This window comes from Pezoporus wallicus, unplaced genomic scaffold (assembly GCF_028554395.1).
Source record: "Pezoporus wallicus isolate ANWC-B61680 ecotype Strahan unplaced genomic scaffold, APGP_CSIRO_Pwel_v1 contig_5542, whole genome shotgun sequence".
Lineage (NCBI taxonomy): Eukaryota > Metazoa > Chordata > Aves > Psittaciformes > Psittacidae > Pezoporus > Pezoporus wallicus.
The window spans coordinates 3,174,005-3,188,537 of NW_026640165.1; the positions used below are offsets into that span (position 1 = coordinate 3,174,005).

The 14,533-nt window shown below is 44.6% G+C and overlaps 1 protein-coding gene across 6 annotated transcripts in view; it reads right to left on the reverse strand.

Moving 5' to 3' along the window:
• Positions 1–1,864: 1,864 nt before the first annotated feature.
• Positions 1,865–14,533, reverse strand: part of CELSR1 (cadherin EGF LAG seven-pass G-type receptor 1) — a 163,952-nt gene continuing 151,283 nt past the window's right edge. For 2 of the 6 annotated variants that reach the window (XM_057417818.1, XM_057417816.1), the window contains exons 26-35: positions 10,997–11,109; positions 10,265–10,344; positions 8,871–8,997; positions 6,804–6,929; positions 6,366–6,502; positions 5,766–5,869; positions 4,841–5,008; positions 3,722–3,964; positions 3,334–3,598; positions 1,865–2,227 (exon numbers count right to left, since the gene is read on the reverse strand). In XM_057417818.1, coding sequence (XP_057273801.1) covers positions 2,203–2,227; positions 3,334–3,598; positions 3,722–3,964; positions 4,841–5,008; positions 5,766–5,869; positions 6,366–6,502; positions 6,804–6,929; positions 8,871–8,997; positions 10,265–10,344; positions 10,997–11,109 — 1,388 coding nt within the window. In that variant the 3' untranslated portion in view covers positions 1,865–2,202. Of the gene's footprint in view, positions 2,228–3,329; positions 3,599–3,721; positions 3,965–4,840; positions 5,009–5,765; positions 5,870–6,365; positions 6,503–6,803; positions 6,930–8,870; positions 8,998–10,264; positions 10,345–10,996; positions 11,110–14,533 lie in introns of those variants that run through there. The other 4 variants (XM_057417817.1, XM_057417814.1, XM_057417813.1 and 1 more) reach the window with 4 other exon arrangements.

Here is a 14,533-nt window from a genome sequence, read left to right on the forward strand (position 1 = left end):
AGTACTGCACTTCAAATAAACACCAGAGGAAGGATACAAGTTCAAAAAACAATTTCTTAATTTATTGTAAATTCTCCTTTCATCTGTGCTGCAATTCCAGTGTTCTGCACATTAATAAATACACATTTGTTAAAAAAACAACAACCTCCAGTGTCTAATCTGCCATAAAGCTTTTAAAAAGTCATAAAAATAGCTTTTTTTTTTTTTGTCATTAATACAACTGACCCTCATTTACTGCAACAATTGTGATCAAAATAAAAACTACCTACATCTCACTGGGACAAAATATACATACACAGATGCAAAAAACAGCTAGCGTGGGTTATAGACAACGCCTGAGCACACAGCCACGTGCCAGACCCTTAGCACATTCAGAACCTTTTCCCATTAGAAAATGTCACAGAGTATGTTGCATCATTTTTAAAGGAACAGCATCCTTCCTCCCTCCCCCCTTCCAAAGGCCTCCTCGATACATTTGGAAATGCTTGGCAATATAATGATACTGAGATCACAATATGTATTATTTCATTTTTATCTCAACTCCTCCATGTTATTTCTACTTCTTCCCTTTCACATGCAGTTACACAAACAAAAGCCAATGTTTTCCCAGAAGAACTGCTTCACCAAGCGAGGAGCTCCTGAAGCCTCAGTGGCAGAGAGCAGGTCACAGCCACACCACTGCTGCCCTTTGAGTCACGTATTCCCACAATGGGGAGCTGCCAGCAGAGATTTTGGATGCCAACTTTTTCACACCTTATTATTCCTTTTCTTGCAAACCACTGCAGGAAGGTGAGGACTGTGGATAGGCCACACTTGACTGTCCTATACTTGTGAAACCAGCATGTTTTATGGGAAACATGAAGCCTTAGGCCTTCCATGTGCTTTCTGAAACACCAAGGAGGCCATAGGGCTTTCTCAAAGAGCTGGGCAGTGAAACCTGGACATTCTTGAAGACTCTTATTTCTGCTTTGATTAGCAACATGTTGAATCAATTGAGAAAGAAATTAACAGTAAACTAAAACACTGTGTCTGAGGGAAGACTTGCACCATGGGAGGAGAGCCCTCTTCTTAGGACATGCAGAGCCAGGCCACAGGTAAAGCCTGCCATACAATGACACCACTTCTTTTCTTGCTCTTGGTAAGGCAAGTAAGGATTTGACTTCTTCCAGACAAAGACTGTGTTGAAATCTTAGGCAAAGATAAGACTTATTTTTAGTCCTGAAGTTCAGTTGCTGAACATTTCAATGCACTTGAGAGAAGAGGTCAAAACACCAAGAAATGAAAAAGCAAAACATTTCTTGTGGGTTTTAGAAGAGGTTACAAAGAAAACATACTGTGTCCTGAAAGTGTTCCAAAACCTGTCAACAAAACTTGTAAGTTACAGCCACGGATTTCCATTTATTCTTTACCAAGTTACTCTCAAAACTGCACTGCCTTAAGGTGGCTTCCATGCAAACCTCCCTTACTTTATCAAATGCCAAATTCAAGTAAAATTGTGCAATGCTCATATAAAAAATATCAAAACCTCTTTCAATTGATTTCCTATTATCAAATTAAGAAGATCAGTATAAATGTAAAATATACAAAGGGACTTTTTCTTTAGCAACACCATACAAAATATATAAAAGTATCTACACTTTATATATATATATATAAAGGAGTTTTTTTTTCTTAAGACGATGTGTCCATATGGGGATGGATAGAGATGCTGGCATAGAAACGAAAGGACACTTGGTGGGATATTCCTCCCTAGAGCCCAGCAAGCCGAAGGGTTCACACTGTAGCCAGAGAAAATTCCAAGAGATGTCCCCTGGAGCTTGTCTTCAGCCTGATGGATTGACTTACTGCACAGGTCCACCATATATTTCCTTGGTTCTCCCCAGTAATAAGCGACCCCTGCAGCACTGTCTGCACTGTGAGCAGGTATCCGTCCCTCACAGTGCATCCCTGTGGCCATTTCCATGTGTTTAGGCAAGGGTTCGTGCCACAGGGAGCATACCACACAGCAGTCTTACTGCAGGAATGTCTGGGCACTGTGTCTCTGCTGTGAGCAGTCAGGAGTCTGCCATAATGTGAAACCACGTGGGAATCAATGCCCACCTCGTCCTCCTCGCTACGCGGGCGCTCCGATGAAGTCCAGGGCAGGCAGCCCCGCGGCAAGGGGTCCAGAACCGCAAGCAGTGCTCACAGTTTCCTGATGGTTCAAATTGAAGTTTCGTTACTGCCTCTGTTAGTGAGAAGAAGCAATCATGCAGGCTCAGTGTTACACACGCACAGGCAAACCGCGCCCCCGAACCACCCGTCCTTCTTCGGAAGGGCTCATGCTTTGTGAGATTGCCATGCCTTGCCAATCCAACACTTGCAAGGGGGGATGCTGCCCTGGAGGGGAAGGCCAGTGGAGAAACAATTCCAGGTAGTACACAAGAGATGCACTCTTTAGAAGAAGCTGTGGTGGGGGTTTGTACTTGGCTAACGCTTTGGTGAAGATGCAAGGCTCACAAGCTGTTAGAAACCTGGTATTTCAGATAGGTTCATGCAATCTGCTGCCCAACAGCAGAGGTTTATACTATGCAAAAGGTGTGGAGATAAAACAGTTGCTTAGTACAAGTTGGCTGTTTAGTCTCCAGTGATGACCGTATTACCTGGTAGTAGCTTGTTAAAGACACCTCTTGCCAGGACATATTCCATCAGCCAGTTCCTGGCATCTCAAATATGCGCTTTTATAGTGAGCTGGGAATGGGCTGACACCCCAGACAACATGGGTGTCTAAAGCATGGTGGGACACGTCAAGAGTTAAGGCTGCATGAGAAATCTTCTCTCGGTTTGGAGAAAGAATGAGGCTATTATGTGTGGTAAAAAATGAGAGTGCATGAGTAAAATGTTTGCACAGACTTTACATATGGCTGTTGTCCTCATTTTAAATGTATGGATTATGATGAGTAATGAGGTTTTGAGAATACTCTTTCACTGAGAGCTTGCCCAGCCTTTTGTTAATGTTTGATTTAGTTTATAACAGCAAATACGCACAGTGATCACAATGCAGCGGGTGGGAACCATGCACCTGGTAATTTTGGGTCAATAGCTTGACATGGCACTTTCTCTGCAGCCTTTGGATCTCCTGCCCCAGCACTGGTTTCCCTCTGCCCAGCTGGACACCCACCCCATGCTGCCCTTCCCCACCAAAACACTGGGCATCCTCAGGGGTTCTCATCACTGGGGTCTTCCTCCTCTACCCTCCTCCATGCTGACTGCCAGATTCCCACAACAGCTCTTGCTGGTCTTAGTGGACATGCACCAAGAAATGTTGCTCCATGTTCACCCTCTAGCACTTACTCTGAGTCTGAGGTGTCAGCATGTCCTGTTCCCACGTGGACATTCATGGCCATGCCATTGAGCTGGTCTCGAGACTGCTCCCTCCGAACATTCTTTACTGTCACCCCTGAGTCCGAGGGAGAGCGTACCCCATCATTTGTCCCCAGGGAAGCAGTCCTGGATGAGATTGTGCTCTGATTGTAGTCCGATAGCTTTTCCCGCAGTCGATTCTTCATATTCTTATCCACCAGTGGGGGAGGGTAGGTGACTTTGTTCTTTAAGATGCCTGTTATGAAAAGAGAGGATAAGGAGAGTTTTGAAGCACAGAGCTACCACATGATCTAATCAATGCTCATTAACCCCCCTCTAATCACCCCTCCTGGCTGTGAGGTGAGGTTGGCTGCACTACCTTTCCTTTGCTCCGGCTGCTGGTTATTCTGCAGGGACAGAGGCCTGTTCTCCTTCTGCTGCCCTTCGTTCTCCTTGTCTTGCGGCGCTTCGTTGCTGTGGTTCACCTGGTTTTCCCTGTGAAGCTCTACGTTAACCTTGGTCTCCACTTTGAGTTTCTGTTTCCCACCAGGGTCTTCGCTGTCGCTGGCCGTCATGCACTCTGTGGGCCAATAGGGTTTCACATGATTGGGAAGGGTATCAACTGCAATGCAAAAGAATACTAGCTCGAAAACCACTTTTGATATGTGTTCTCAATCTACCCAGCCAGTCCTGTGGCCTGTGGCTGGGGAGGAGTAGTGTGTCAAACCAGAACAATCCTGCAGGTGATCCTTGCTGGACTGCACTGCCCTCAGGGTGCAGTGACACCCACAAAACACACCTGGTAGGGTGGCAGGTTGTCCAAACCCTTCCCAGAGCAAGGTTGCTGGCTCCATCACAGAGAAGTATGAGGCAAACCTGCCCCTCAGCCTGTGATCCTGCCAGCTCCTCGATGAGGTTAGTTTCTAAAGGGTAAGTGCACCCATGGCATCTTGGGCTGTGTGCAGAGTAAAAGCACACAGCCTAGATGTTCATCAGTCAAAGCTGACTTATCTTTGGGACAAGATGAACTATGCCTAGAAATGCCTGCACCCTGCCACACAGTATTAACAGCTAATGATCTCCAGCTCTTTAGGGCCAGGACCTCCCCAACACCACTAAATCCACAAGCCTGTACCACATGAGGAGAGGCAGGTATTTCTTGCTCCTGCCCTCAAAACAACCAGCTTTTTCTTCCTTTCTTCATATGAGACCTTGCTGGCTGGGTATCACCATTCCCAAGTGCTGTAGGGACCCGCCTGCAAAGCCCACTCTGCCTGATTTGATCAAGCACCTTTTTACTCGCACTCAGCCACCTCTATGAACAAGCCTTTGGGATGAAAAAAGTCTCTAAGCTGTAGATGAGAAGCTTCTCCACAGAAGCAAGGCACAGCAGTAGTGATGTTGTCTCAGACATATGGTAGTTAGGCAAATTTGTCCCATCTGTTCTAAAGATGCAGACTGGAATAAACCCATTGCTCTTCCCTTGCACTGGGAGTACCTTTGGGTGTACTGTGGAGTGGGCCACGTTCATTATTTTTGGAAGTAGATGTGTTCCACTTTTTCTCTGTCTCAAGCCCATCTTCTTCACTGTCCGATGAATGGGAGGAGGCATAAGAGCTGCTGTGTTCATCGAGGGACAGTTCGCTGTCGGAGTCTGAATCATGCTCTATAAATGCAGAAAGGGGAAACACAGCAATGAGTGTGGACCCAAGCTAAACAAGTCTAGTTGACAAATGCACAAGGAGAAAGAAAAGACAGGCATATGTTTCAGGCCATGCCAGGGTTACATCCAGAAGTGTACACAGGATCAATTCGCAAGGGCTGTGGCATCCATCTAAGTAATATGGGAAGCACAACTGCTTGGGTCAGATAGTGGGCAGGACCTTTTATGATGGGAGGTGCAGAATAGAATGGGAGCACTTTTCGCTATGCAGAACAGTAACTGTGGGATCTCAATAAAGATAAAAAATAAAAAAAATAAAGAACTTTAAAAAATAAAGAACTGCTACAAGGCAACAAAATTTAACATCAAGACCCAAATGAAAGGAAATCAGCCAACAGACACTTTGCATGTTCTTGTACAAAACACACAGCAGTAAAGGAGGATATTGCCTGAAGGTCTCAAATGTTAAAAGATCTCCAATTAAAAACGAAGAGCAACAGCACGTAATTTGTGAGAAGGAAAGGGGACGCCAGAAACTGTCAACAGCTGTGACAGCTGTCAGATTAAAACTGAACCATCACAAGAAGCAGATACATGATATTTCTATTCCAGGATTTCCTTGTAAGGCAGCCACTGCATAGCTCACTATGCCAAGAGCGTAATGAGAACGAGACACTCCGGATCGAACTAACTGTTCTCTGAAAGGGCTGAGAAGGGGAAAGTGCACAACTGGGTCAAAGCATTTAGAAATAACTCTTACCATTGGATTTTGATGGATTCCTATGGAAAATAGAGGAATCTGCTTCAGTCTGACCAGCCCTTGCTTGACCTGAGGATCCACTGAGCTTATGAGCAGCCTCATCCCTTTGAGAATGAAAACACAGGACAACTTTCTTGGTCACTTCACTGCTCTTAACAACAGGGAAAACATGCAGATGAGATTCCTCCAGCCAAATGCAGACAGCTGCAGTGGATGCTTGCCAGCCTCTGCTTGATTGTCAATGTGGTCACTTTTGCAGCAAGACGCTGGTTATCCTAATGAAGCTGTCTGCCTTTGGCCACATGAACCACACTCTGAGAAAGCTCAAAGTTAATAAGCTAAATTGCACTCCTTGAGACATGTCTGAATTTTAACAGGCAAGCGGCACAGCCTATATTGTTAACATAGCAGTTATGTTAACCACTGCACTGTTGGAACTCCCCTCCAAAGATGCATGCAAAAGAAAATGAGAGTCACATAAACCATAACTGTTAAGACATAAACCAAGCAGCATTTGAACCACAACATTTCTGTTTCCCACAAGAGCAATGAAAAAGGAAAGGCAAGCACCTGAAAGCCATGCACCTGCCACCTGATTACCTGAGAATATAAGCAAGGTAGCTATTGTGGCTCTTGGCTGACCTGACGGTGCTTTCTAGGGAGACAGTGGATTCCCCAATGGTTGTGCGATACATATTTGGCTCTTCTATGTATGTGTTGTTACAGTTCAGAGAGCGCTGAAGGGGGAAAAAAAGACACAAAACAATAGTGAATGATCCTACCACACCTCACATTACCCATGAATGTAAGTTTTGAAGGAACCAAGTGGGTTTTGATGCTGAGGAAGAAAATTCTTTACTCTCCAAAGTTCTAGTTAAAATAGTAGTCAAAGCTTCTGAGAGAGGCCATCAGTAATCTTTGTACAGGTGACTGGAAGCAGTCAAGCAATTCACTTAATTACGGACAAGTCACCTGTAAGTTCATTTTAGGGAACATCTACCACTATAAGGATGTTTTTTCCCAGTGTTTGTTCCTTACAGTTAATAATGTAGCTCTTGTTGCAGTGGAATCATCTGGAAGAGGTTTCTTCCCAGTTAAAGTGTTCTTCAAGTGCTTCCTGACTTCTTTGTCGAATATGCAGTGGAAGAAGAAAATGAACAGCCCCTGGATCATTTTAGAGAGAAGAATAGATGTAATTGATCCATTACTACCAAACTGCAAATACAGATACTGGAGAATGGCCATTCTTAAACAACCCCTGAATTCTAGTTTGTAGTCCACGATTTCAATAGCAATAACTATTTTCTGTCTTTGATTGAAATGGTGTTGATTGATCTCCTAGGACTTCTTCATAACTGGCTTCCAAGTTCAAACGTGAGTAAGGCCTGGGAAAACATACAAAATGATGTGTTCCTCCAGGATTTACACAGCTGAGTTTGTGGTAGGTGCCACTCTCCCTCACTGTTTGGGAAGAAACTTTCTTCTCCAAATATCCAATAGGGACCTCTGTGTCCCACCCACTGGAAGACATTGCAGGGAGTTTCAGGGTTGTACTTGTACCAAGACTTTATTACAGTGATGATAAGACAAAATCAATAGCAGCACATAAAAAACATCACAGCCTTTAGTGAAAACCTCTGGAAATGGGGAACTTCTGTGTTAAGTGTCTTGAATACTTTTGCTGAGAGAACTTCAGAAAGCCTTCTGAGATGTGGAGAGATACTGTGGGCAGGGAGGTCCCAGCTGTTGCCTCATACTTTCCTTGGTTCAGACATATCTCCTGGTGGGAATATCATTAAAATCCCCAGGGCTGGGCAGTTGTTGGCTTCCAGAAACACACATTCACAGCTTTTGCTGGGGGCAGGGGGCACACACGTGCGTGCCTTCACATGTATTTGCTCTGAGGGAATTCATGCAGCTGCCAAATTGTTATCAATTTTGGTTGGAGATACAGTATATAGAAGCCAATCACTCGTGAAGTTGCAGCTGTACCAACATCACAAGATGATTTCAGACAAAGCAATTGACCTAGAGTAACTTTCAACTTCAAGCTCACTTTCTAAGCATTCAATCACAAGCGGTCTTAGCTGGCATTAGCATTTTGGGATTATTCATTAATAAAACTCACATAAATGTCTCTAAAAATACAAGTTCAAAGAAGGCATTGATGTGAAATGCCACATACCAGGCAAGTTTGGAGAATTCCAGCTGCTGGCTTCCCTCCCTCTCATCAGTTTATATTTAATTTAATAGAAATTAAATTGACTTGTGGAAGCCTGGTTTTACAGCCTGAGGAGGTGTAGTTATTTCACAGCACACCAGTTACAGCAGCAAAATAATCTTGCTCCGAGCTGGCCTATCTGGTGTGCTTCCATGGCATGGACACTCATCTCTGGAGAAGACCCATCAGACTTCTTTTCTCCTTGGCTACAATTTGTGGCTGTTGTGCTGCAGCTGACAAGAGTGACCTGCTAGCAGTAGCTTGTCTTAATACTGCAGGCAGTTGCCATAACAGTTACTGCCATCCTTGGTCACATTCAAATAACAACCAACATGAAGCTTCATGACCACTTCCATGCCACTCTCCTACAAATAACTACTTTTTGCACCTTTAATCAACAAGTGTGTACACTAGGACAAGCAACCCAGTAAAACCTTAATGCAATCAGTTGTATTTGAAAACCATTATTTGACTAATTTCCTTAAACAGTAATTGAATTTGTGAAAGCCTTGAACTCTTTGCCATTTACTCTCGGTGAAATAAACCAGTCTCTTGGTTGTGATAGCAACAGAACAACTGTTAACAATGAGCACACAGAAGACAGTAACAAAGATTTTGTCTCTAAAAAAACAGAAGTACAATTGCCTACTGTTATTTATCTGTCACAAGTTGTAATAGTGGAGCACTTTAGAATGACTAAAGGTGAGAGATGTAATTACTCGAAGTTATGGTTTTGGTAAAAAGAACCCTCTCCTTGAGAAAAGAGAGCAAAAATTGCACTTCTCTGTTATTCTAAGTCAGCTCATGTTTAGCAGGTTTTTGAGGTCTGAGTGCAGCAGCATGCTCACCGAGGTCTGCCATGGACAAGACACCATCCAACTTACCTGCAGGCAGCTGAAAATGGCAAAGAGATAATGAAACATCATGACATCGCAGTTCACCGCCATCAGCCCCAGCAGCCACGTGGCACTGATAAGCAGCAGGAGCACAAACGCCGTTCGCAGCCCAGAGCTGTAAAGCAAACAGACATTTGGAGCATGACAAGATACAAGAGTATAGCCCAACTTCCCTACACTTCCTGGGTGGTGTCATGTGCCCAACAATTTGGCAGCTGGAAAGGAACTTTGGGAAAATCAGGGCAGTGTTCCCCAGCTCCCCATTCCCAACTCTCTCACTGCACTACTCAAAAGATTTAGCAAATTCAGGTTAAAAAAAAAAGGTGATTTCTTTTCAAGTTTGTTTCCAAGGTTTTCTTCAAACAGACCAGTCTCTTTGCCAAGCCCATGCTGTTTAGCCTGGTTGACTCTTAGGAAGGAATCTGGGTGGTAAATGGCTGCCTACATCTCATTTTCGTTTGTCAAGTTCACTCTCACATGCCTTCTCAATGTTACAGATCAAGGTTTTGGATCCAGGGCACTCAGGGGAATACTTGTTTACTTAAGAACATTATTTCCACAGATACTTTCAAAAGATGGTCACAATTCCAGTAGCAAAAGGTTTGTGTTATGAGTAAAATACCTGCCATTAAGTAGCAATTATACTCCATTTGTTTAGGGAGATTTAAAAAAGAAACTTAAAGAAATTACCCAGCAGCCAGGGCTGAATAAATAGCTAGAAGCAGCCTTTTGAAACCTCATACAGCTGCCTATTTGAAAAAAGTAAAACTAGAAAAGGGTCTGTCCTGCCACTAGCTAATCATGTTTCATTTCACAGGTAAATTCTGAGCTTTGGGCAAAACAGACATTAATGGGAACAGGCTGCCCCAGCAGCTCAGGAAGGCGGCAGGTTGCAGCTTGCAAAGCTTTCTGCTCATCCCATGGGGATGGGACTGGGGGAGGCTGGTCCTCAGCATGGGAACCTCAATGGGTCTCTGTGACATGGCTGGTAACCCAGGCATTCATGAGGGGAGATCTTTCTGAGCCAGGGGTGAGCATGGGGACACCCAGAATTAAATCTACCTGGGCATGCCATGGGTAGAGGTGAAGTGATGGTGTAGCAGGGTGTGTGATGAAAGATCTGGAAGGACTGTAATGATACCATCTGGATACCAGACCTTTTCCTCTCCCCTTCCTTCTCCTGCCTACACTTGCTGGTGGTGCAGAGCATGATGGTGGAGGTTTTCAGAGCCTCCAAGGAAACCCCATGAGTAGGTGCAGCTCCAATTGCTTCTGCCAAATATCTGTTTTATCTCCTACTCCAACACTTCCTTTTAGGCAATTCCATCCCTTTATTGTTCCTGGCCAGAACTTTTTTTGCAGCTTTTTGGACCTAAACTTACATGACTCCAGTTTTTTCAAATGTGCGTTGCCTTCGCCTGCACGATGCCTTCATTGCTAGTATAAAGATGACAGCGTTTATCTGAAAGGGAAATAGAAATAACAGCATGGATACTTTCTGTACATTTGTTAAGAGCTCAATTTTCAATGAAAATGCAATTTTTATCCTAAAATGGCTCATGATGCCAAGAATATTTTTCCTTTAATTTACAGGTCTCTAAGTTCCAAGATTAATCTCCTTTCACGCCAACACAGTCAAGAACATCCTGAGAATTGATCTGGATGAAACCCAGTAAGATGGCCCTGTACAAAAGAGGCTTGAATGAAAGACAGAAAGTCAGGAATGGCTGTCCTTGTCCAGGCCAGAGTGCACTCAGCCCAGCATCTTCCTTCAGCTGGGTCAAACCAGAACATCAGAATATAGTAACAGAGCAACTACACAGTGGTAATTCCTCTGAATACTTCTCCATGGAACAAAGCAAATGAGGAAAAATAATACGTTTCTGGACACACGGCCACTGCTCCACAAGCAAACTTCACACTGGCAAGCAGCCCCCTGATTTCCAGGAGCCTAGCTCATGTCTTACTTGTTTTAGCAAAAGAGATAAGCTCAAGCACATTGGCTTCAAATGTAAAGAATACAGTTGCTTTGCATTATGAGAACTGTTTGACAAAACATGAAAAGGCAGCAGTAAGGAAAAGACAGCTCTGGAAGCCAACTCCACCATACTTACAACTACAACAATTATGATGGGCCCAGCAAAACTCCAGATAAGGGTGTCATGAACAGACAACCAGCAGAAATCAGGGTTCCCGTAACCTTGTGGGTCCAGACCAACAGCAAGCCCTGGGTCACAAAATGGAGAGAAAGTACATCAGAAAGGTGCTGCTGTGATCTACATTTTCAAATCACTGTCTGACAAACAAAATGCCAATGGCAAAATGTGTTCACCAGGACAGTCTGGGAAGTCAAAATCAAGGCAAATATTGAAATAAAACTTCTGTAGATCACAATCTTTACATTGGTCACTCCATATCAAACAGTACTACAAGTTTTGCCTACCAGAACAAAATTCAGCTGTAACAGAAATGACGGCAAATGCAAGCCCCAAATAAATTCTGTTTCAGCACAGTTTTACAGTCATACACAGTGGGATGAAGCCTTGAGGGTGAGTGACATGTTGAGGAATTTCAATAAGCCTATGCAGCTGAATGACATGAATCATAACTGAGGAGATGTCAATGCTACAACAAATAAGTGCATTCTTAACTGCCATGAGCTTGCTGTCACTAAAATAGCACCAGAGACAAAGGAACCTGGGAACTCACAGGAGTTAACTGCTTGAGCTCAGGTGGGATTCATTTTGAGCTGCCATCTCAGATACCTCACCTTGCTTTCAGTGCTGTTTGAAATGGAGCTTGCTAACACCCCCAAGGCAATTGAGTTAAGAACACACCTTTTATTGTTTTATTTTTTCAAAGCTTGGACAATTCCAAGGGAGCCTCTGAGTTCAGTCCCCACCTCCTGATTTACCGTGCTGTCTGATATGGTGACATACACCTCACCCATATGGCGATGGACTGGAATTGCTGCCTTTGACCTGCAACATCACAGAATCATAGAATGATTTAGGTTGGAAAAGACCTTTAAGGTCATTGAGTCCAACCATTAACCTGGCACTGCTAAGTCCACCTCCTCCACAGGACTTTTTCTCTAGACTCCACCAGCTTTGCTGCTTTTCTTTCGACACGCTTTAGCACATCAGTGTCTTTCTTGCAGTGAGGGGCCCAGAACTGAACACAGTATTATAGGTGCAGACTCACAAGTGTCCATTACAGGGGGATGATCACTGCCCTGGTCCTGCTGGCCACACTATTGCTGATACAGGCCGGGGTGCTGTTGGCTTTCTTGGCTGCCTGGGCACAAGCTGCTCATGTTCAGCAGCAGTCAGTCAGCACCCCTGGGTTCTTTTCTGTTGAGCAACTTTCCAGCCACTCTTCCCCAAGCCTGTAGCATTGCGTGGGGGTTGCTGAGACCCAAGTGCAGGACCCGGCACTTTGCCTTGTTGAATCTCATACCACTGGCTTCAGACCATCAATTCAGCCCATCCAGATTCCCTCTGTAGAGCCTTCCTAGCCTCCAGCAGATCAACACTCCCACGCAACTTGGTGTCATCCCCAGCACTGACAGGCCTGTAGTTCCCTGGACCCTCCTTCTGGCCCTTCTTTTGGGTGGCTGTCACATTTTCTAACCTCCAGTCAACCGGGCCCTTCAAGGTTAGCTAGGACTGCTGATAAATGATGCAAAGCGGCTTGGTGAGCATGTCTGCCTGCACTCCAGTTGTATGGGTCATCCCACCATGTTTCCATGATTGCACCTGTATCATTGTTTTCCTGCTGCACAATGGATTCCAGCTCCTCCTATCTGTCGCCCATGCTGCACACACTGGTGTAGATGTGCTTCAGCTGGGCTATTGATCCCTCCACCTTCTTTTGGGGAGACACTAATTCCTGTGTGACCATTCTCAGGTGCTTCTGTGGTTTCTAACACAACAACCCTTGCATCTTTGCTGTCACGTGGAACGTGGATCTCCATCCTGTACCTCCACTGAGATGGTGGAAAGAAGGACCTTGTTAGCAAACCATCCATCAAACACCAGTATGTCACCCCCAGACTTATCTCTAATGAGCCTAGTATTGTCTCTTTCCCCGTTCAAATGTATTTTAAAGCTCTTTCAATAAGAGCTTTAGTTTAGTTTAGCTAGTCTTTCAAACTTACTGAAAGAGCTTTAAACTACATTTTGAAAGAGCTCTAACTCCTATGAAAGATCCTTTTTCCCCCTTTGAGTCAGATGTACCCTGTCTGCAGAGGTTTTCCTTCTTCAAGACACAGAAATTGATCCCTACAAGGCCTATGGCCAATGACATATGGCAAATGGCTGCAGCATATTGTCTGGGCATTGGGGCAACCTACTGCGTTGAGCGTATGTCCTGACTCAAGGAGGCAGCCAAGGCTGATGGCAGTGCTGTTCTTTGGAGGAATTCATGTGCATTAATGAAAGCCTTTTTGAACTGAAGCCTGTGTGCTGGGATGAAAAGACACTGAAAAAAGGAGAGGTAGCTGTGTTTCACTCTTGCTGCTCAAAGCTGGCCCACAGCCAATATTCACATCTGGTACAGGCCTATGGTCTATGAAAATTAAACTGGCTATTTGGCAAAGCAGAGGATATTGGATCTGTTTTCACTCAAATGTGGAACAAGGTAGGACCGGTCTCCCTCCCTGCTCCCACTGGCCATTCCACCACCCCCTTCAGAAGTTGCCGTCCAGAGTTAACCATAAATGATTAAGGGACCATAAAGTATTTTATACAGATGCAATTCTATAGACGCAGTCTGTTTCCCAGGACTTGATTTCCCCATTAGTGAGACTTAAACTACAGTTTGACCAAACATCTGGCTCTAAGGGTAACTGGCAGACAGAAACATTTTTTCACTCTTAGAATGCTACCCTGAAGTTCTCTATAAAACAAAAGGGGCAAATCGCAGTCTTCAGGTCCATGGTTCAAATTTTACTGCAGTCAACAATACGTGAAATAACACCTTACCCAAAGGCAGAATTAACCCAATGCAATTCTGTCATACACAGAATTGCTCTAGCCCATGAGTGAAATGCTGCAGCCTGGCTGTCCTGAGCACACTGACTGTGTGGGCTGTGTGACAGCTCACTGACATTTGCAGGATCTGGGGCTTGCCCTATGGCCAAGCATCCTGTGGGGACCAGCAGCTATCCCAGGATGTGCCAAGAGCCTGCCACGGGGAGATGCTTCCAGAGGGGCATGTTTTAACCCTTCTGAGCTCCTGCAGGCTCAGCAGCTGCCAGTGACTCAGGCTACTGAGGGTCAGCCTCACCTCTCTCCTGACTCAGCACCTCGCTCAGTATTCTCAGCAGTTCTGGAAAGTGACATTTTCTGGGGGCATTGGTTTCAGGGCGACGTAAGAATCTGTTTTAACATGAGCACTGCAGTCTCCATGCCAAAGCAGTCAGTGCACACACATGCCAACCGGTTAGTGTGTTGCCACGAAGACATGCAGAACTGGAGGGGTCCCACTGGGTGCCAAATCCAGCCCTTTGCTCCTGACACAAGGAAATAATAAAATCCCTTTCCTAGACAGCTCAAACTACATTTGAAAATAAGCAAGCTTAAAGCAAATTTAAAATATTTCACTATCACTCTCCATGAAGAAATATTCCAGATCCACACTCTTTTGGA